Source organism: Schistocerca nitens, chromosome 1 (assembly GCF_023898315.1).
Source record: "Schistocerca nitens isolate TAMUIC-IGC-003100 chromosome 1, iqSchNite1.1, whole genome shotgun sequence".
In the NCBI taxonomy this organism is placed as follows: domain Eukaryota; kingdom Metazoa; phylum Arthropoda; class Insecta; order Orthoptera; family Acrididae; genus Schistocerca; species Schistocerca nitens.
The window spans coordinates 338050745-338075009 of record NC_064614.1 but is presented as its reverse complement, the minus strand read 5'-3'; the positions used below and the strand labels follow the sequence as shown (position 1 = coordinate 338075009).

Below are 24265 nucleotides of genomic sequence, written 5' to 3'. Positions count from 1 at the left end.
GCAAGGCCCGTGTGGGGGCTCCACCAAAATTATATCTATATAAAGAAGAAAGCGTATCAAATCTTGCCACACAGTGATAAAAATAACTCTTGTAAACATCAGTGTTGCATGTACAGCTTCAAATACAAAATACAGCAATAGACTGGATGCACCTCCAACTGTTTTCTATCAAGCCGCAATTGGTTAAAAATAATAATAAAAAAAAACCACACAATTTCATACCTCCCATTACATGGAAACAATTTTATTAGTTTACAGTGGGATCAATACAGTGTTTTTTGTGTATGTATTATTATATATTGTTGTAGAATTCAATAGTATATAGTGTACCTATTTTTTATGATTTTCATTAAATGATTATAATTAAAGAAGGAACATAATACCAGGTTTTGCTTAGTTTAGGGCTCCATAAAATATTTAATATTTCAAAAGAGTTCCATCAACAAAAACGTTGGAGAACTGATGCTCTAGACTATCATATGAAGTTCTTTTTCATCCATTACATGCCTTTAATGAATGCCTGCAAGGCAGAGTACATGGGACTGTAACCTACACCTTCATGTACATGGAACAATGTAAAAGAAGATAGATTGCTACTTACCATAAATGTGTCACAATAAGTTGCAGACAGGCACAATTAAAAGGCACTCACACATAAGTTTTGCCAACAGCCTTCATCAGAAAAAGAAAGAGAAACACACACCATTCATTCCCAAAAGCAAGCACACTTCACGCACCCATGACCACCAACTAACTCTGGCAGCTCATACCAGAATGGAGCTGCCACATGGAATGGATGGGCAGGGAAAGGGAAGGGATAGCTGTGTACTGGCGGAGTGTGCAGGGACTAGATTGCTGGCAGGTGGAGAGTTGGAGGATGTGGGCCAGGAGGTGGGGAAAACAGAGCAAAAAAGAAAGGAGATGAGTGGGGAAAGGTGGGTAGGTGCATTGGCAGAGGGCAGCAAACAAAGAGGGTGGGAAAAAAGAATGAGGAGAAGGTGATAGGATAGAGGGGTTGGAAACTGTTGGGTAGAGGGTGTGGGCATTGAAGCTGGGATAGTTTTTAGGGCAGATAATTTATTGCAACCATAAATCACATCTGCACAGTTCAGAAAAGCTGGTGGTGGAGGGGAGAATCCAAATGGCTCAGGTAGTGAAGCAGCCGTTAAAATTAAGCATGTTTGTTCAGCTGCATATTGTGCCACATGGTAGTCTACTTTGCGCATGGCCACAGCATGGTGGTGGCCATTCATCATGGTTGGCACTTGGTTGGTAGTGATACCAATGTAAAAAGCTGTGCAGTGATTGCAGCAGAGCTGGTAAATGACATGTCAGCTTTCACAGATGACCCAGCCCCTGATGGGGTAGGATAAATCTGTGGCAGCACTGGAATAGGAAGTGCTGGGTGGGTAGATTGGGTAGGTCTTGCACCTGGGTCTTCCATAGGGATATGGTCCTCGTGGCAAGAGGTTGGAGTGAAGAGTAGCACAGGGATGGACTGGGATGTTGTAGAGGTTGGGTGGGCAACAGACACCACTTTAGGAGAGGTGGGAAGTATCTCTGGTAGGATGTCCCTCATTTCAGGGCATGACAGTAGGTAGTCAAAGACCTGGTGAAGTATGTGATTCACTTGTTCCTGTATGGGGTGGTATCAGGTGATGAAGGGGACACTCCTCTGTGGAGGATTGGGGGTGTGAGGGGAAATGGCACAAGACATCTGTTTGCAGACTAAGTCTTGGGGCTAGTGCCTATCTGTGAAGGCCTTGGTGATACCATCAGCATACTGAGCAAGGAATTTCTTGTCACTGCAGTTATATCATCCCCCAGTGGCCAGGCTGTATGGGAGGAATTTTTTGTGTGAAAGTGATAACAGCTGTCAGAATGCAGGCACTGTTGGTGGTTGATGGTTTAATGTGCTCTGAGATGTGGATGGAGCTATTAGAGGGGACGAAGTCAACATCTAGGAAAGTGGCAAACTAGGTTGAGGAGGACCAGGTGAAGCAGATCATCCACACACAACACATGGCTTCATAACCATGTGGATTGTTGACGTAGGATCTGATGCTGCAAATTTTTCCTCCTCATAATTATAATAATATTTATTCCTATTGATCCTGCTTTATCCCTCATCCTGATGCAGTTTAGCGTTTTATTTTCCGCACCTACTCGTGACACATGAACTTGTGCTCCTCAACGTAACCCATCCTCTTTCCCCTCTCCTTATTGCAACCTACATGTAGTCCCAAACCTCATCTGTTCCTTTCCTCCCATGTTTCTATATGTTTTAATGTATTTGTGCATATTTTTACATGGTTTCATGCGTTTTTGCATATTTGGACATATTTTTGTGTATTTGTGCATATTTTTATGTATCTCTATGTATTTATGGCAAAAATGAAAAAATTGAAACTACAGGTAGGAATATCAACAATGTAGGAAAAGACAGATTGCTCCTTACTGTAAAGAAAAGACGTCAAGTTGCAGACAGGCACAATTAAAAGACACTAACATATAGCTTGTGGCCACAGATTTTGTCAGTAAAACACACACACACACACACACACACACACACACACACACACACACACACAACCACCAACTCCAACATCTGAGGCCGGAATGCAGCATCATGTGGGATGCAAGCAGAAATCTGGATGGGCTGGGAAAGGGGTAGGGGTAGGGGTAGGGGTACGGGTAGGGGTAGGGGTAGGGGTAGAGACACTGCCAGTCGTATATATTGGTGGAGGGAGAGACGAACACTGTCTGGTGGAGTGTGCAGGGACTAAGCTGCCAACAGGTGCAGTGTCAGGAGTTTGTGGAGCAGTGATGTGGAGAAAAAAAGAGAAAAAAAGAAGAGGGGAAAGACAGCTGATGTATTGGTAGAGGGCTGCAAATAAGCAGTGTGGGGATGAGAATGATGAGGACGTGAGAGGTGAGAGTGATGAGGACATGAGAAGACAGAGGGGCAGAAACTATTGGGTACAGGGTGTGGGGACAATGTGCTACCGTGGATTGGGGCCAGCAGGATGACTATGGGAGTGGAAAATGTGTTGTAAGTATACCTCCCATCTGCACAGTTCAGAAAAGCGGTGCTGGAGGGAAGGATCCAAATTGCTTGGGTAGTGAAGCAGCCATTGAAATCAAGTGTGTTATTTTCAGTTGCTTGCTGTGCCACAGGATGGTTTACTTTGCTCTTGGCCACAGATTGGCAGTGGCCATTCATTGTGATGGACAGCTAGTTAGCAGTCATACCAATGTAAAAAGCTGTGCAATGATTGCAGCACTGCTGGTAAATGACATGGCTGCTTTCACAGGTGACCCAACCCCTGATGGCATAGGATAAACCTGTGACAGGACTAGAATAGGAAGTGCTGGGTGGATAGATTGGGCAGGTTTTGCACCTGGGTCTTCCGCAGGGATATGATGTAAGTGTAGTCAGCACTCAACAGACTTTCACTAGGAAACCAATTGTTTCAAAAAAGTAGGAAGTAGGAGGAAAGCTCTTTTGTTAGGTAGTAGCCATGGGAGAGGTGTGCGCCGGATCTTCCCAGAAAAATTAGGTGACAGGTACCAAGTCACAAGTATTTTCAAGCCCAGTGCATTTCTTAGCCAAGTGATAGAGGATGTAGGATCATTGTGCAAGGGTTTTAGGAAGGACGATGTTGAGTGTAGTGGGAAACAGTATTGATAGGGATCAGGGCTACAATACTTGCCACTCTATATTCATGAAGATACAAGCTAGTTTTTTTGCTGATGATACAAGTATAGTAATCACACCCAGCAAGCAAGAATCAGCTGAGGAAACATTAAATAATGTCTTTCAGAAAATTATTAAGTGGTTCGCTGCAAATGGACTTGCACTAAATTTTGAGAAAACACAGTTTATACAGTTCTTATAGTAAATGGCATAACACCATTGATAAATATAGACTATGCACAGAAGTCTGTTGCTAAGGCAGAATATTCAAAATTTCTAGATGTGTGCATTGACGAGAAATTGAATTGGAAGAAACATATCGATGATCTGCTGAAATTGTTAGGTGCATATACTTATGCTATTGGGATTATTGCAAATTTTGGTGATAATCATATCAATAAATTAGCCTACTGTGCCCATTCCCTATCACTGCTTTCATATGGCATCATATTTTGGGGCAGTTGATCATTAAGAGAGAGAGTATTCATTGCACTAAAGCATGTATTCCGAATAATAGCTGGAGCTCACCCAAGATCACCTTGCAGACATTTATTTAAGGAACTCGGGATATTCATAGTACCTTTGTAATACATGTATTCATGTATGAAATTTGTCATTAATTAACCATTCAGATTCTGGATTAAATCTCACTTTAGCACAGAAATCTTTGGTCATTTGCCAAATAGCATTAAAAGTCTGACAAATTGCCAACCAACACTTAAAAGCAAATCAAAAGAATTTCTGAATGACAACTCTTTCTACTCAGTAGATGAATTCTTAGATATGCAGTAGAAAATAAAAAAAATTATTTAAGGTAAACTTATGTTAAAGTGACACATTCCACATCATTATGAAGTGTCGTATACGTGATCTATGGAACAAGGATTAATGTATGTATGTATGTATGTATGAATGATCCCTGTAGCAAGGGGTTGCGGTTGTTTAATGTGGACAGAGTTGGGGATGGAGCCATGAGGAAGGAGGAGGTCAACATCTAGGAAAGTGGCACAATGGATTGAGGAGGAACATGTAAAGTGGATGGGAAAGATGATGTTGAGGTTGTGAAGGAATGAAGATAGGGTTTCTTGGCCCTGAGTACAGATCCTGAAGGTATCATCAATGAACATGAACCAGTCTAGGGGTTTGGTGTTTTGGGAGGCTAGGAAGATGTCCTCTAGATAGCCCATAAAAATGGTGGCATAAGAGGGTGCCATTTTGGTGTGCCGCAGATTTGTTTACACCCCTTCCTTTCAATTGAGAAGTAGTTGTAGGTTAGGATAAAGTTAGTTAGGTGTTTGAGGAATGAGGTAGTGGGTTTGGAGTCTGAAGGAAATTGGAAAAGATAGTGTTTAATAGTGGTAAGACCATGGGCATGTGGGATGTTGGTGTATATGGAGGTGGTGTCAACAGTGAAGAATAGGGATCCAGGAGGTAAAGGGATGGGGATGGTGGAGAGTTGGTGAAGGAAGTGGTTGGTGTCTTTGACGTGGGAGGCTAGATTATGGGTAGTTGGTTGGAGGTGTTGGTCAATGAAGGTTGAAATTCTTTCGGTGGGGGCACAATAACCAGCCACAATGGGGCATCCAAGATTGTTGGATTTGTGGATTTTGGGGAGCAGGTACAAGGTGGATGTGCAGGGTACAATAGGGTGAGGAGGGAAATGTATTTAGGTGAGATGTTCTGTGATGGGGCTAAGGCCTTAAGCAGGGATTAGAGTTTATCTTCGACTTCTTGGATGGGATCACTATGGCAGAGTTTATAGGTGGAGGACTCAGATAATTGGTGGAGGCCTTCTGCCAGCTAGTCACTGTGATTCATGATAACAGTGGTTGAACCTTTTCCACAGGTAGGATTATTAGGTCAGTATTTGTTTTGAGGTTGTGTATAGCTGTTCTTTCCTCTACTGAAAGGTGGTCTACTGAGGAAGGGACCTGGGGGACGATGGTGAGGTAGGTTAGAGGTAAGGAATTCTTGGAAGGTGGCCAGTGGGTGGTTAGGTGGGAGGGGGTTAAGGTTGGATGGTGGTATGAAAGGGAAGAGGCAGGGCTCAGTATTGAAATTAGGGTGTAACTGTCTGCAACTTGACGTTTCTTCTGTATGGTAAGTACCAATCTGTGTTTTCCTGCATTGTAGATATTCTTACCTTGAGTTTCCATTGTTTGAGTTTTGCCGAATGGCTTTGTTCCATCCTATAACCCTGTGAAGTTTTCCTTTGTTACCCTTCATTATAACATTACACTTCTCAGTGTCTGTTTTTCCTCATCTTTCTTGTGTTTATTCACCGCCTTTCAAACTACATCTACTTCCAAGCCACACTGTATCAGTGATCGTCCACACACAACACAGACGACTTCGGGACCCCGCGAATTGTTGATGCAGCATTCAGTGCCCCAGATTCTCTCTCCTGTACCTCACTGACCCTTTTCACCTATATTTCTGTTCATTTTTGACATATTTGTGTGTATATTTACGTGGTTTCACACTGTTTCACATATTTCTATGCATATTTTTACATCTGTGTTCATATTTTGACATATCTGTGCGTGTTCTTGTGTATCTGCGTGTGTTTCTGCATGTCTTTGCATATTTTCACCCATCCTTATGCATCTTTTTGCTTATATAGCTCCTCTCACAACCGTCAACACCTATTTTGCCAATTTTTGTGTCATTCCTGTTTCCTTTGCACCATTCCTGTCACAGTGAACCCTTGCTCCATCTTTTGCACCAGTTCAGAGAAGTATCCCTTTCTATGGCTGAAACCGTGTCCCACATCCTTTTTCTGAAATGCTGCCTGAACCATGAAGTCCCACCAAATGTCCCAATTGCAAAGATTCCTTTCTCTGGGTACCACCCCTCCTTTCACAGTGACCTACACCTTTTCAGACTCTGCCAATCCCTGGCACTCACAAACCTGGTACTGCAAAAACACATCTCCATGACACAGGCATCCCAGAGCCACATCTGCTCCCTCCGCAAGGTACTACTACTCTGTAATCCCTACTCCATACTTTACATCTCTGAAATTGAATCTCTTGCTCTCCAGCACATGGAGGAGCATTCCAGATACCACCTCCATTAGTTATCCAACCTGCTGACGTCTTACTGCTGACTTGGGGTACCACTATCCATTCCCTATCTTACTTGTAGTGTGCCTTCTCACACACCACCATAGCAGCTAAACCCCGTCTAGCTGACCTTTTCAACTTTTCACATCCCCCAAGACTCCCTACCAACCCTCCACAAAGTCCAAATCAAGAGCTAAAACATTCACCTACCTTTCCAGCAAAATCCTCAGCTCAACAGAAGTTTCAGTCCTATCCAAAGGACTCATCCAAAGGCCTCACCTATAGCCCTACACCCAAATTTAACCTTGCTTGACTTGTCAAAGACCTAGTCACCTTCTTCCGGTCCCTGAAGTGGAAGCAACTTCTTTGCCACCAGTTCCTCCAATGAAGACCACCCTAATTCCAACATCAAACCCTGCCTCTTTCAATTCATACCACCATCCAACTGAGATCCTACCACTTGACCACCTGCTGGTCACATTCCCTCTTTACTTCCAACTTAGCCTCACCATTCTCCCTCAGGTCCGTTCCTAAGAACACCAACCTTTCAGTAGAAGAAAGAACAGCCATTCACAACCTCAAAACAGATACTGACCTCATCATCCTATCTGCAGACAAAGGTTCCACCACTGTTTCGTGACCGCCTGGCAGAAAGCCTCCATGAATTATGTGAGTCCTCCACCTATAAACTATGCCACAGCGATCCCATCCCAGAATTGCAACACAAACTTCAATCCCTGTTTAAAGCTTTAGGTCCTTCCCAGAACATCTCCCCTGAATCTGTTTCCTTCATTACCCCTATTAAACCCTACACACCTGCCTGCTATATGCTTTCCAAAATCCACAAGTCCAAAAATCCTGGATGCCACATTGTGGCTGGTTATTGTTCCCTCACTGAAAGAATTTTGGCACTCATTGACCAACACCTCCAACCAACTGTCCATAATCAAGCCTCCCACATCAGACACCAACCACTTCCTTCACCAACTCTCCACCATCCCCATCCCTATCCCTTTACCTCCTGGATCCCTACTCGTCACTGTTGATGCCACCTTCCTATACACCAACAGCTCTCATGCCCATGGTCTTACCACTATTGGACACTACCTTTCCCAATTTCCTTCAGACTCCAAACCCACTACCTCATTCCTCATACACCTTACTAACTTTATCCTAACCCGTAACTGCTTCTTATTTGAAGGGAAGGTATATAAACAAATATCCGGCATTGCCATGGGCAACCACATGGCAACCTCCTATACCAGCCTTTTTATGGACCATACAGAGGATGCCTTCCTAGCCTCTCAAAACACCAAACCCCTATCTGGTTCATGTTCATTGATGATGTCTTCATGATCTGGACTCAGTGCCGAGACACCCTTTTTTCTTTCCTTCACAACGTCAACACCTTCTGTCCAATCTGCTTCATGTGGCCCTCCTCAACCCAGCATGCCACTTTCCTAGATGTTGACCACCTCTGTAATGGCTCCATCCACACCTCTGTCCACATTAAACCCACCAGCCACCAACAGCACCTGCATTTCGACAGCTGTAATCCCTTCCACACCAAAAAATCTCTCCCATATTGCCTGAACACCTGAGGATGGCATACCTACAGTGAGAATAACTCCCATGTCTACTATACTGAGGGCCTCACCAAGGCCTTAGCAGAAAGGCTATACCCCCAGACCTAGTCTGCAAACAGATCTCTAGTGCCATTTCCCTCACAACCCCAATCTCCTATCACCCCCAAGAACCAGCTACAAGGCAGTGTCTTCTTCATCATCTAATATCACCCTGGAGGAGTACAACTGTTTCACGTTCTTCATCAGTGCTTTGATTACATGTCGTCATGCCCTGAAATTAAAGTAATCCTACCCAAGATCCTTCCTACCCCTTCTAAAGTGGTTTTCTATTGACAACTCAACATCTACAACATCCTAGTCCATCTGCATGCCACTCCCAATCCCAACCACTTCCCATGGGGATCATATCCCTGTGGAATACCCAGGTGCAGGACCTGCCTGATCTGTCCAACCTGGACTTCCTGTTCCAGTCCTGTCACAGGTTTTCCTTCCCCATCAGTGGGCAGGCCACCTCTGAAAGCAGGCCTGCTTCAATCATAGCACATCTTTTTATATTGGTGTGACTACCATCTAGCTGTCCACCAGAATGAACCGCCCCTGCCAAACTGTGGCTAAGAGCAAAGTAGACCATTCTGTAGCACAGCATGCAGATAAGCATACCAAGCTTGATTTTAATGGATGCTTCACTACCCAAGCCATCTGAATCCTCTCCTCCACTGTCAGCTTCTCTGAACTGTGCAGATAGGAGTTATCCTTACAACTCATTCTGCACTCTCCTAACCATCCTGGCCTCAACTTATGGTAATATACTGTCCTCACACTCTCCTCCCAATAGTTTCCTCCCCTCTGTCATGCCACCTCTTTCCCATTCTTTTCTCCTACTTTCTTTGTTTGCCACTGTATGCTAACACACCTGCCCATCTTTCCCTTATTCTCTCCTCTTTCACTCCGTTTTCCCTACATCCTTGCCCCAAAACCTCCTGGCGCTGCACCTGTTGGCAATATAGACAGTGCTCCTCTCTCCCTCCACTCATACACTGCTATGTGTCCCTCTTCCCTGACACCTCGAGATTGCTGCTTCCATTCTACTTTCCAGTTGCATTCTGGGTCAAGCTGCCGGAGATAAGTCATATGTGGATGAGATGTGCTTGCTTTTTTTGAATGAATATTGAGTCTCTCTTCCCTTTACACATTCTCTTCACATTTACAGAAATGGGAACCTGATTATTACATGACTGTGGTGCCCCAGTTTCCTAATTACTAGAAGCTTATCTTACTCCTCCCACTTTCCAGCTGAGTTTCAAAATTTTTTGTGTTATATTTTAGGAAGTGAGAAACACTGACAGGTATATGAAATGAAAGCTTCTGTGTAAGTGGTGTTAATTGTGCCTGCCTGCAATTTAACATGTCATCATTATGGTAAATAGTAATCTGTTTACATTGGTGATGTTCCAACGTGAAGTTTCTATTCTTTAGTTTCAAAAATTTAGTCCCACCCCTGGGGGGGGGGGGGGGGGCGCTTCCCTTGTATCTGTTGTAGGATTTGTGTGTTTCTGTTGTGTGCATATTTTTTTCCAGTACTTTCAAGGAGGATGTAAGTCATGATACTGGTTATTTATATCTGTCTTACTAGCTGTCTTGTAAAGAATGTCTGACAATAGCGCACCTCTGACTATTTAGAAATGCACTACCAAGCAATAAAATATTGACTGTATGGCATGTACACCAAAGACAACTTAATTAGGGGAAAAAAGGTAGTAGAAAATGTTCCTTTCCATCATTGTCAGAACCAAAATATCACATTTACAGAAATGGGAACCTGATTATTACATGACTGTGGTGCCCCAGTTTCCTAATTACTAGAAGCTTATCTTACTCCTCCCACTTTCCAGCTGAGTTTCAAAATTTTTTGTGTTATATTTTAGGAAGTGAGAAACACTGACAGGTATATGAAATGACTTTACTTTCTAATATTCTTCTTTGGTATTAATTGTCAAGTGTTTTAGTTTTCCTCTGCCTGAATAAACTCAAAATACTTCAAAATGTAAAGCCTAAAAGTTCCTATAATTTAGATTCTCCCCCCTCCTATCAGATTTGTTTACCAAAATTTAAATTTAAAAAAAAACTTTGGAGGAGATAAAAAGTTTCTTAATACACAGTTTCCTAAATCCTTTTGACATTTCATGTATGCATGTGTCATCATTATTAATTGGAAGCCCTTACACTGGTTATAAACACAGAGTGGAGTTAGAAAAAAGTCAGGTGTGTTATCTTGTATAATGCAACAGTTGTGAATATTTGATGACTAGTGAAATGTCATTCTGTCTTCTGTTAACAGTTTCGTGTGAAGTGGGTCATTTTTAAAGGTTTATGTAAGTACTCACAGTTAGAGAACTTTTTTGCTGATCCCATGGGTTTTAGGTGGTAGATGTCGATCAGAATGGTGGCAATATGAGTTGAGCAACTTGTTGATGTGTGTGGGATGGCTTTTAATGTAGATGAGATCAATCAAGAACATTCTAAGTGATTCAGGAATATAATCCTTTCTTTCTTTATTTTTGGCTGGTAAGTGAATTTGCAGTTGAAGCTGTACATTCTCAAGATCAGATAATAAGCGGCTAGTTTTGTTTAACATTTAAAGTGTGTGAAAATGTTATACGATACACTACCTATTCATAACCTTCCTTTCATTTGATGAGAGACTGTTATATTGTAGAAAAGTGAAGTAACATTCTGAGTTTTTGAATCACTTCCAGATTTTCTCGTAGTTTACAACGCATGAATAGCCGCACCAGAAGAAGTGGGACCCTGGATACTCAGTCAAGCAGTGGACAAAAAACTGTGAGCAGAAAAATGTCAGACCCAGACATTCATCATTCAGGGGGCGATATTGGCTCTCCAACGGGCAGTTCTGCGCCTCGTTCAGCTGCAATTTCCATACCATATCACCACTCAAGTCATGCGTCATCACCACAGCAGTCATCTGGAAATGCAGAATGTAAGTTTCACTTAATAATGAGTGTAAGAAGTATTCTTCTCAAGAAATTCAAAGACTTTTCTTTTGTTTCTCTCTGTCCTCTTTCTTTCCTTCAAAACTTTTTTCCCCCTCTGCCTGTTGAACACTTGTTTTTAATGACAAAAACTGCAGTTATTCATTTGCTCATAGCACTGATACAGTTTCTATATTGGAGGAAAATTTTTTGAATCTATCTTCAATTGAGAAACACATGTTAATTAAAACTTTATTCAGCCTTCCGAAGTAATTACTGAAGTTAATGTATGTATCAAGTTAATACTGCAAGTCCAGCTTAGGGTGTGAACCCAGGTCTCTGTCTTTCATAGGCATTGTGCTTCCAATTACACCGCTGAGCATGCCTGATGGACCATATCAGAGCTTTTACTTGTCATAAGGTCCTCCCCTTTACTCCCAAACTCTTCTGACAGTGATAACAGGTTTCTGGGTTGACTGACATGATCGTACTACTGGAATATCCACTTGAAAGGGGGGGGGGGGAGAATGCAGTTTACTGATTTATGTTAATTATTCAAACCTTTTTTAGGGTTTATGTGACTCATGGGAAGCTTCCATGTGTGATTTAAGTGGCCTTCTGTGAAGATACCAATAATTTGTCTGTGGTTGTCCATATTACAGAAGGTTAAAGAGAAAAAAGCCATTCATATTGTAATAATCAAGGAAACCCTACAGACAAGACAGTAATACTTCCTGGGGGTGGGTTGTCATCTGGCTGCCCTATGTCCTTTCTGTTGTGATACAACACTGAGGTGGTGCGGTATTGTGATATCTGTATGATTAATGCTCCTGGGTCTTAAACTGCTGCTAAGAAAGCAAAAATTGAGTTTTGACTTGACAAAATCTGAGCTTGTTGACAGCTGTTGAGTACAAGGTTACTGCTAGTGCTTGACCTCAGCTTGCTGATATGTGTGCTATTCAGTTCTTTGAACAAATCTGAAAGCTATATTAGTTGCTAAGACATGACTAGAGTTACACTGCTCTCTGACTAGAGATGGCTTCGAGTTGCGTAGGTTTTCTCTGCTTCATTGCCCTACCCAAAAATAGACATTAAGTCAAGATGGTTACAATGGAGAAATTTTGTACCAATTCAGGATGACCAGTTACAAACTGATAAGGACTAAATTAACAATTGAAGGCAAGGTAGATTTAACAGCCTCCACCATATGAGCCAGCACTCATTATCCAGAGTATTGGCTACAGCTCTGTCATACATTGTTGATGGTACTCAACCTGACTGAAATTTATGCAGTCAGTTTCTTGAATAAGAAATAATCATAATATTGTTCGCTGACGAGAAACTAAGTAAATTCTTGCGATATTTCAAAGAATTTGTACATGAGAATCTGACCTGTATTGAGTGAGAAGAAGATATTACTGGTTTCATAGATGCTGATTTGGGAAATCCTAACATTGAAAGGAAAGTGTACAAGGGTTCCAATTTTGTCGCATCCAGAATAACGATCTCATGGTCTGTGTGCAAGCAGAGTCTCATTAGTGTTTCACCATCTGAAGTAGAATACATAAATTGCCATGGAAAGTGATTTACTTTTCAACATTTGTAAAATAACTAAGTTTGAAGAACCTGTTGTAAGTAATTTCATGACAGTTAGTTAAAACAGTTTTGTTTGAGAATTTTTCCTGCTTTTATTAACAGCTCTCATTGCTAATATTCAGTTGCATGTTCAGTATTGGTCATAAGCAGACAGCAATTTCCAATTCTTAGACTGCATTTTAAAATCCCTTGATCAATATAAATTAGCTGCAGGTATTTTTCTAGATCTGTCAAAAGCCTTTGACGTCCTGGACCATAACATTCTGCTTGAAAAATTAGAAAGATGAGGAGTAATAGGTGTAGCATCATATAGCTGGTTATGTTCATACCTAAAAAACTGCAGGCAGAAAGTATCACTTCAGTATGAATTCAACAAAATGAATAAAACAAGAAACAACTCCGTTATTTCTAGCAAATTACCAATAAATATGGTGTACCACAGGGCTCGATCTTAGGTCCACTACTTTTCTTGATTTATGTGGACGACTTAGTTGAATATATGAGTCCCACAAAAACTATCCTGTTTGCCTATGACACCAGCATATTGCTCACTGGATACAGTCCAGAAACTTTGCAGTCCACAGCAGAAAGTTCTATGAAAAGACTTTGTGAGTGGTTCACAAAAAACAAACTCATTATAAATACTGAAAAAACTGTGTGTGTCGATTTGCATTTAATTCCTCCAACTAATCAAATGTCTATTCAAGCACAATTAAAAAATGATCCCCTAGAAAATGAAAATGTCACAAAATTTTTGGGTCTATGGGTTCAGCAAGACTTAAAGTGGGACACACATATAAATAACTTGTCTAGAAAACTATCATCTGTGTGCTATGGGCTAATAATTTTAAAGGTTGCAACAAGCAAAACGACAGCACTGCAAGCATACTATGCACAGTTCCACTCACTAGTCCGATATGGGATCGTTTTCTGGGGATACTCAACTCACAATGTCAAGGTTTTTAGAATGCAAAAAAGAGCTCTAAGAATAATTTATGGCCTTAAAAAGATGGAGTCCTGTAAATACCATATTACTGAGCTTGGTGTTCTAAATGTTCCAAGTTTATTAATTTATGAACTATCTTGTTCACTATCTCCTGAAAACAGGCAAACTGCTACAGAACAAAAATGTACATAAATATAGTACTAGAGGGAAATAAAATATACATCAAAAATATCACAGAACAACCACCTGTCAGAGGAGCATTATTAATATTGGTGTAATACTACACAATATGATACCAGAGGAAATAAAAAATGCTACTCATCCAATATTTAAAGCTAAACTAAAGGCATTTCTAATAAAGCACTGTTACTGTTCTGTCAGAGAATTCTGAATATGTAACAAAATTAATTGTGGTAGGTACCTATTTGTCATTTGCCTGCTATTTTGCTAATACTATGTATTATTGTAACATATCTTTGACCTGTCCAATGCCAATTGTACAATTTGTGCTGTTTGATAAAACTGGGCAAAAAAAAAAAAAAAAAAAAAACCAACCCAGATGGTATTCTCAGTGAACTAAGAACATTCCTCTTGCCTGATGGACATTCGTTAAGAGCTAAGGATGTGAATGAAATTTATTCAACAAGTAGACAAATATATGTTACTACATTCACATGTGGGTAAAATGTCATTTCCGTGACATTGGCTTGTTTGATTTATACCGGAATAACAGTTCCTTTCACTTGTGTTTGATTTAGTTCAGCTTTATACAATTTCAGATAAAACTGTATAAATGACTCTTCCCTGTTCAAGAAAAACCTACATAATTTATCATTAAATGTGGAGTTAATGATAGATATTTATAGAAAAAACCTCCACATGCTACCTGATTTGTTGGGTGAAATATGTTCAGGAAGCAAGTAAATATTTCCATTGTAATAGTAAACTATAAAAATAAATAAATAAATAAATACATCTTTTGTTGCACTGTTAATTGATGGTTATTCTTGCAAGAGTTTTGTATTTTTGAAATGTATTCCAGCACTTAAGCAGAAAGCATTTGCAATACAGTCTGAAATACAGGAAGCTGAAACATCTCCTCCAGTCCGACCTGTTGTTGGAAGTGCTGGATCTCCAAACAACGTGCCCCAAGGACAAGTCAATTTTCCACGGACAGGAAGAGCACTAATTAATCCATTTGATCCTTCTCATGTAACAATAAAGTTGACATCAAACAGGAGACGCTGGACTCATATTTTCCCTAAAGGTTTGTATTCATAAAAACAGCTTTTTGTATTATACACCTATTGAACATGAAAATTTCTCATGGAGAACTCTTAGTACTTTTTTATTGTATTGGTACCTACGCATTATTGAGTAGTAGTCTGGGCATGACCATTTTGAGGCAATTTTTCAGACATCCAGCTGACCATTCAAGAGATTTGAACTCCAGTCACCCTTAATCATTTTTAGATGTGTTTTCTTTCATGTGACAATTTAATCACATTAACCACATGATTCTTTGCAGCCAGTCTGAGATACATCTCTCTTAACAATAATGTAATCTTCAATTTACAGTTTATATTCCAGGATACTTTGTTAGCTGCACTCCCATCCACACAACCATTTTCCAAAATTTCATTGCCAGTATCTCTCTTAAAAACATAAAAAATGTTTGTTACGACCCAGTGATAGACAAAATATGTAAATTTTGGTAACTATATAGATCCTTCTAACATCTCTCCAACTTGTTCCATGAAACATGTATCTGACATGGACTCATGACAGGGCTGCCTGTTATTATGTAAGATGTAAATAAATATGAACTAAGCTCAGGTTTTTGGTTCTGGATTAACATAACTGGTAAAATCTATATCCATTTTTATAGGACCTACTGGAGTGCTAATTCAGCAGCATCATTATCAGGCTGTACCTACAATACCTGCAAGTGATCAACCTATATTTGATGGAACAGCTACTTTAAGTTCATCTCCCCAAAATGAGAACTCATCTTCATCAAGTGTTTCGAGACCACTACAAAGATCGTCATCACAAGTAGCATTTCAGGACAGTGAGTAACAAGATTCTCAGTATAAGTCTTTCAAAACATACAAAATTGCATTTGATAATATTAAGAAATTTATACTACCTGCAACAAATTGGCGTCCATATTAAATTTATAGGCAGTAGTGTGTTCAACAGCTGCCCATGTTGTCCATTTATCTTTACAGATTTAAAGCTGTTTTAAACTTATATTGGAAGGTTTTTTTTTGTTTGAAGTGCAGTGGAGACATGATATTGTCTTCCTTCTGCTATCAAAAGTATTTATATAAGGATATTCATAGCCTTATTATGTATCATGTGGTATCCGTATCACTTTATATTTCTATTAGCAAACCCAATAATGCTTTGCAATTGCTAAATATGTATGGGAAATTAGGATTTAAGTAGTGATGTCATACTCTCTCTTTTCTCTGTCCATCTCCCCCATCTCGCTGTCCATTTCCTGCCTTCCACCCCCCTCCCCCCATGCTCCCCGGCCATTTTATCATCCCCCCCCCCCTCTTTCCCTTAAGATTTGTTTATTGGTATTGCAAACAAAACCGTGATTTGGAATTTAAGTTGCTTAAATAAATGGGTAAATGGTTTGGTTTAGGATCATTTGTAGATGGGTTATGAGAGATACCTCTATTGCAGAAACAACGAAACAAACATGCCAAATGTAAACAGATGCAAAATCCCGAAGATTGGCAATCTTTTACAGAAGCTCAAAATTTAGCACGGACTTCAGTGCAAGATTCTTCTAACAGTTTCCACAACAAAGCTTTGCCTCAAATCCCGGCAGAAAATCCAAAAAGATTCTGGTTGTATGTGAAGTATGTTAGCGGCAAGAAACAGTCAGTGCCTTCTCTGCACAATAGCAATGGAGATACTATCAAAGATAGTGCTGCCAAAGCAGAGTTACTAAACACAGCCTTTCAAAATGCCTTCACAAAAGAAGACAAAGTAAATATTCCAGAACTCGAATTGAGAACAGCTGCCAACATGAGTTATGTAGAAGTAAATACCCTCAGAGTAGTGAAGCAACTTAAATCACTTAATAAAAGCAAGTCTTCTAGTCCTGACTGTGTACCAATTAGGTTCCTTTCGGAGAACGCTGATGCATTAGCTCCATACTTAACAACCATATACAACCATACGCTCGACGAAAGAACCATACCCAAAGACTGAAAAGTTGCACAGATCACACCAGTATTCAAGGAAGGTAGTAACAGTAACCCACTAAATTACAGGCCCATGTTGTTAACGTCGATATGCAGCAGGATTCTGGAATATATATTGTGTTCAAACATTATGAATTACCTAGAAGAAAACTGTCGATTGACACACAGTCAACATGGGTTTAGAAAACTCGTTCTTGTGAAACACAACTAGCTCTTTATTAACATGAAGTGTTGAGTGCTATTGACAAGGGATTTCAGATCGATTCCATATTTCTGGATTTCCGGAATGCTTGTGACACTGTACCACACAAGCGGCTTGTAGTGAAATTGCGTGATTAAGGAATATCGTCTCAGTTGTGTGATTGGATTTGTGATTTCCTGTCAGAGAGGTCACAGCTCATAGCAACTGACGGAAAGTCATTGAGTAAAACAGAAGTGATTTCTGGCATTAGTGTTATATAGGCCCTTTGCTGTTCCTTATCTATATAAATGATTTGGGAGACAATCTGAGAAGCCTTCTTAGGTTGTTTGCAGATGACACTGTCATTTATTGACTAATAAAGTCATCAGAAGATCAAAACAAATTGCAAAATGATTTAGAAAAGATATCAGAATGGTGTGAAAATTGGCAGTTGACCCTAAATAACGAAAAGTGTGAGGTCATCCAAATGAGTGTTGAAAGGAATTCATTAAACTTTGGTTACACAATAAATCAGTCTAATCTAAAAGCTGTAAATTCAGCTAAATATCTAGGTATTACAATTATGAACAACTTAAATTGGAAGGAACACACAGGAAATGTTGTGGGGAAGGCGAACCAAAGACTGCGTTTTATTGGCAGGACACTTAGAAAATGTAACAGACCTAAGGAGACTGCCTACACTACGCTTGTCCGTCCTCTTTTAGAATACTGCTGTGCGGTGTGGGATCCTTACCAGATAGGACTGACGGAGTACATCGAAAAGTTCAAAGAAGGGCAGCATGTTTTGTATTATTGCAAAATATGAAGAGAGTGTCACTGAAATGATACAGGATTTGGGCTGGACATCATTAAAAGAAAGGTGTTTTTCGTTCTCATGAAATTCCTATCACCAACTTTCTCCTCTGGATGCGAAAATATTTTGTTGACACCAACCTACATAGGGAGGAATGATCACCACGATAAAATAAGGGAAATCAGAGCTCGTATGGAAAGATATAAGTGTTCGTTCTTTCCGCATGTTATACGAGATTTGAATAATAGAGAATTGTGAAGGTGGTTCAATGACCCTCTGCCAGGCACTTAAATGTGATTTGCAGGGAAGCCTTGTAGATGTAGATAGATGTAGATCTGCTGGATCTGTGGGGATAGTAGCTGGATCTGTGGGTACAGTAGCTTCAAAGACGGTACATCACATAGTTTTAAGCTGCAAGTGGGTTGTACTACAAAGTTTTGGATGATTCTGATTCTGTAATAGTATTCTAATCATAAGCTGATAGCCATAAATACAACTTACCGGTTTTCTGTTAAAATTGACTGCGAGGAACAAACCAAAACAGCCAACTGTTGTGTCTACACAACAGATTGTTGGTTTAGTTTATTCGTTGCAGTCAATTTTATATATAAAAGGGTCAAGAATATATATAGGAGGACCAATTTGTGTAATAGTTTGATTGCAAGAATGACAACACAATCGCACATTTTCACAGCATGGCATTCTTTCTTGCAGTCAGTTATAAGAGACAACCTATATATTGTTGTTCAAAAAAAATGTAGCCTATGTCTGTCTGAATGTTTATTAGTGCATTGTGTAAAAAAAAATTGAGGTAAACCACTTGAGAACATTTTGAGATGTTTGCTAACAGCGTATCCACAATCTGAGTAAAATCTGGAAACAAGACACACACACACACACACACACACACACACACACACACACATAGGGGTAAATGCACATGCTCCTATGAATGATTACAGAAGAAGAGATCCACAGGTAATAGATGACTTCTGTGAACTACTGGAGGAAACCTCAGGTAAAATCCCTACACATCATGTGAAAATTCTTTTATGAGATTTCAGTGGACAACTCGCCAAATAGAAAAAAATTCAGGAAAAGACAGGAACTCACATGGCACACAAGAGATCAAATAAAAATTGCGAGATATTAATCAGCTTCTGCGAAAATTTTGATCTTAAAAAATCATGTTCACACAATTCCTTAAACCTGCAAACAAACTTATAACATGGAGATAACCAAACTCGACTTTGGGTGAGTTTCTGATAGACCACATTGTTATATCCCATAAGAATACCAAGTAAATACTCAACGCACAAACAAGAAAGACTTTTTTTGAATCAGAACACCATTTGCTGCAAATAAAGATTAAATTTCAACCTAACAGAAAAAAACCCACAAATGACTAAAACGTTCAGAATTCATCCAGAATACCAGAAGCTCAGCAAGTTCTTCAGTAAATTAGGCAATCAAATCCAACACATTGGAAGGAACTTGCAGAAGTTCAGAAAAAACACTATGAGAATAGGGAGACCCCAAGAAGGAGAAAGCACAGGTGGTGGAACAGTGCATATGATCAAGCAATAGAAGAGAGAATACAAGAATGGAAAACTTTCAGTAGCAACAATGGCAGGAATTTTTGACAATACGTAAAAGTTGATCTAAGGCAATGCGAAGCAAAAAGTGTAAATATGGTATAAACAAGCTTAAAAACATTGAACAAGAGTTTATCAAGAACAACACCAAAAATTTTTACAAAATTTTCAGGAAAAACCTGACAGGATATCAACCACTTAATCTTTGCTTTCGCCAGCCTGACGGATCACTGGAAACCACCGCAAGAAATAGCTGTCAAATTTTAGCTAATTATTTTCACTCACTCCTCAACTGCGAGTCTCCGATAGAACAAATGGCTCTGAGCACTATGGGACTTAACATCTATGGTCATCAGTCTCCAATAGAACAACTAGCTTTTGAAAAAACCCCATACAATTCTGATTCAGAACCACAATTTCTTAAAGAAGTAAAGGAAAAAACCAATTCTTTGCAGAACAAGAAGTCTCCTGGGGAAGACGGAATAATAGCAGAAGTAGGGAATTAAATGACAATAACCTCACTCGAGCAACTCACAGAATTACATCCAACATTTGTGAAACTGAACAAATACCTGCTGAATGCATATGTGCATTAATTCATTCTCTCCATAAAAAAGGAACGAAAACCAATCCAAATAACTACAGGGAAATTTCATTGGTCCCTGTGGTATATAAAATTCTCTTCAAAAGTCGTGTTAAGTTGACTAAAAGAATAGGTGGACCAGTTTACAGGAGAGTATCAGGCAGGTTTCGCAAAGGTCGATCTTGCATAACAGATATGGAACTTAAAGACAATCTTGCAAATGAGACAATGTAGCAATACTGTGGTAACTTTTGTCGACTTTAAAAAAGTTTATGACCCAACAGATAGGCAAACATTATTCCACACTTTAGAGGAATTCAATATTGGCAGGAAAACAAGATCAGTTAGCCAACAGACATTAATAGGTACAAACTCCAAAGTTAAATTCATGGGACAAACATCAACAGCATTTCATATTCATACTGGTGTTTGCCAAGGAGATGGTCCCCGCCCCCCTTCTATTTAACATGATTCTGAAAAAAATTGTGAGGACATGGGAAAAGGAAATAAAGGGAATTCAACTCAGGGTAAAAAAAGAGCAGAGAATCAATGAGAAATGTCTGGCTTTCGTGGATGATCTTGCCATTCTAACCAACAATAGAGAAGAAGCCAGACTTGCACTGCAGAAGCTTCATGAAATCTCACAGAAAACTGACCTACAAATCTCTTATGATAAGACTCAGTACATGAAAAGCAAGCCTGCAGGCAATCTCCTCATTAAAACTTAGTATGGGAGAGTGGCAAAAGTAACGTACTTTAGTATCTAGGAGAGATAATCCAGTCATCAGGACTGAACTTCATAGTCAATCTGCAAATTACAAGAAGCATATAAGCTCACTTGGAATCACTACAGTAAAAATCTATTTCTGTCAATGCAAAACTAAGGCACTACAACGGAGGTGTTCTACTAGAACCGCTGTATGCTGCAGAAACTGCAGTGATTCATGGTCATACCAAAATCAAAGAGATTGAAAAGCAAGAAAGAAAAATTCTGAGGAAAATTATGGACCAATGTCTCATGAAGGAATCTGGATAAAGAGGCCAACAAGAGAGGTCTACAAAGAGGTAGAGACAATAAGGGAGACCTTTAGAAAGAGAAGGATGAAATTTTTAGGACATATCAGCAGGAGGAACAAGAACAAGCTCACAAGGCAAATATTTGATGTAACAATTACTAGCATAAACAAGACAAAGTGGATCACTGAAACAGAGGAAGACATTAAGAAACTGAGAATCACTCAAGACAACATAAACAATCGAGAACACTTCAGGAACATGATAAAGAAACATACATGTAAATAAAAATGCACTGAAAAAAGAACAGGGAATAAATGGTTGGAAGAATGCAAAAGGGAGCACAGCAGGCATGTGAAGAGAATTTGGGAAGAATGAAGGAATAGAAATCACGATTACTCAATTTAAATCGATCTCTTAAAAGTGAGCAATCCAAAATAAACAATAGTAATAATAATAATAATAATAATAATAATTACTAAGTCCATATGAATGTTTATTAGGCCATCACGCAAAAAAAAGCTTTTGGATTGAAGAAGACTACTCACCAAAAGCCAGCAGCATTGAGTTGTTGATAGGTGCACACTAAAGAAAGGAAACTTGCTAGCTTTTCAGAGTTATCCTTTGATGAGCAAGAGTAAAACACACACACACACACACACACACACACACACAAACACAAAACTATACCCCTACATGGTGTTGGCTAGATGAACATTAGTTTTCAGTGTGTGCAGTGGTTGTTGTGGGAGAAGTGTCAGTTAGGGTGGGTAGAGGGACAGTGAAGCTAGAGGCAGGGAGACGGACTGGGGTTGGATGATTGATGGCTAGGAGGGAGATGGCCGGTTTGCCGGCTTGGAATGTGGGATGGAGGGGTGGCAGGTATATGGGCTGACCCAACTGCAGTGGCCGGTGGGTAGTGACACATACTTGAAGGCAATGTGAGACATGAACTGGGAGTGAGTGACAGATGGAGGAAGGGAAAATGATAGGGTGGAAGGTGCAAGGGGAGTGGTTTACCTGAGATTGAGGCCAGGACGATTACGAGAGGAGATGATGTGCTATAAGGGTAACTTCCATCTGTGTAGTTCAGAGAAGCTGGTGGTGGAGGGAAGGATCCAGGTGGCTCAAATTGTGAAGCAGTCAATGAAACTGAGCATGTTGTGCTCAGCTGCATGTTGTGCTACCTGGTGGCTGCAGTTTTAGTAGTGACTGTTCATCCTGGTGGACAGCTTCGTGGTAGTATGAAATAGGTGTAGCTATGTAAGTTGATTGAGCAGGTCATGGTGCTTGGTCTGCCATAGGGATACGATCCCTGTGGCAAGGGGTTGGGAAGCATAAGGATGGAATAGACTGTTATGTGGGTTGGGTGGATGATGGAACACTGCTTTAGGAGGTGTGGGAAGGACCTTGGATAGTATGACTCTCATTTCTGGGTAGGATGGTAGATAATCAAAGATCCAGCAAAGGTTATGGTTCAGTTATTCCAGTCCGTGGTGATATTGGGTGATGAGGGTGGTGCTCCTTTGGAGCTGATTCTTGGGGGTGATAGTACGAGTGGGTGTTTGTGGAGGATATGGCATGGGAAATCTGATTGTGGACTAGGTATGGGGATATTGCCTGACTGTGAAGGCAATTGTGAGGCCTTCAGAATACTGGGAAAGGGAATTTTGTCACTGCAGATATGTTTTTCACAGGTGACTAGACTGTATGGAAAGAATAGTTTGCTGTGGGAGTGATGGCTGCTGCCAAAATGTATGTACCAACAGTACCTGTATTTCTACAGCTGCCATCCCTTCTACAGCAAAAAATTCTCCCGTACAGCCTAGCCATCTGTGGACAATATTTCTGCAGTTCTGAGAACTCCTTTGCCAGTATGATGAAAGCCTCACAAAGACATTCACAGGCAGGCAGTACCCCCCCCCCCCCCCTCCCAATACTTTTATATCTTCACATGTCCCCAGTACTACTCCTACCACAAGAACCAGCTACAGAGGTGCACCCTCCTCGTTACTCAATATCACCCTGGGTTGGGACAGTTGAACCATATCCTTCACCAGGGCTTTGATTATCTCTCATCTTGCCTTGAAATGACAGGGTGTATACATTCTGGGAGAACCAGGAAATCTGGGAAAAACCTGGAAATTTTTTTATCCAGGAGAAAACTGGGTAAAGCCTGGGAATTTTTAAGAATTCCGGAATTTTTTCGTTGTTTTAGTTTTAAGTTAAATTTTTGTAGTTTTTACTGGTAAGAACTCATACTCTAACAAAGAATTTTACTTTAGCCCGTTACTGCAATACAGTACTGCAGCAATAAAGCACAAACAAGGAAAAAAATAAAAAAATAAAACTTAAGTTGCAAAGGAAATGCGCCATTTACAGCAACAAAACAGAGTGCACACACAAGTGTCTGCCAACAGCAAAATGTGTCAAAGGCTTTAGGATGAAGACTATGCAACTTGCAATACTTCATAACCATGAACTGTGTCACAACAGTTAGTGTTAGGTTAATTTGAGCAGTCAGTGAGCTTCTGCACATGCACAGTTGAGTCACATGTGAGCAGTATGATCTCCCACTTCTGGTTACTTGAAGTGCAGCTGTTAGCTGTATCCAAGGTAACTTTATAGACATGAGCTGTATCAGCAGTAGCAACAAGAAGCCAGATGCTATCCGGAAACATTTTTCTGGCGCACCTAAGCTGCCAGATTTGCGCATGCACAGAGCAGTCTGAGTTGTAGCGGGATGAGGGGTAGTCTCCATGTGAACCATTTTTACGTTTAGTGATCTTGCTGTTTCCTCTTGGTGCACAGCTCTCAAGAACAAAACGGATTTCTGTGGCCGGGAGCTCTAAAGTGAATTAAAATATTCACATAATTATTGACGGCTACAATATGTTATTAGTTTGTTTTCTGATTTTGTAGTATTTCCAGGTTTTTGGCAGTTGAGTATTAATTGCCTTGCAGAACAGTGAAG

At 40.1% G+C, this 24265-nt stretch overlaps 1 protein-coding gene across 6 annotated transcripts in view; it reads left to right on the top strand.

Moving 5' to 3' along the window:
* LOC126248551 (GATOR complex protein Iml1) overlaps positions 1-24265 on the top strand; it is a 637798-nt gene that overhangs the window by 139905 nt on the left and 473628 nt on the right. For all 6 annotated transcript variants that reach the window (XM_049949630.1, XM_049949665.1, XM_049949640.1 and 3 more), the window contains exons 11-13: positions 11105-11346; positions 14923-15147; positions 15769-15951. In XM_049949630.1, the coding sequence (XP_049805587.1) occupies positions 11105-11346; positions 14923-15147; positions 15769-15951 (650 nt within the window). The remainder of the gene's footprint in view (positions 1-11104; positions 11347-14922; positions 15148-15768; positions 15952-24265) is intronic.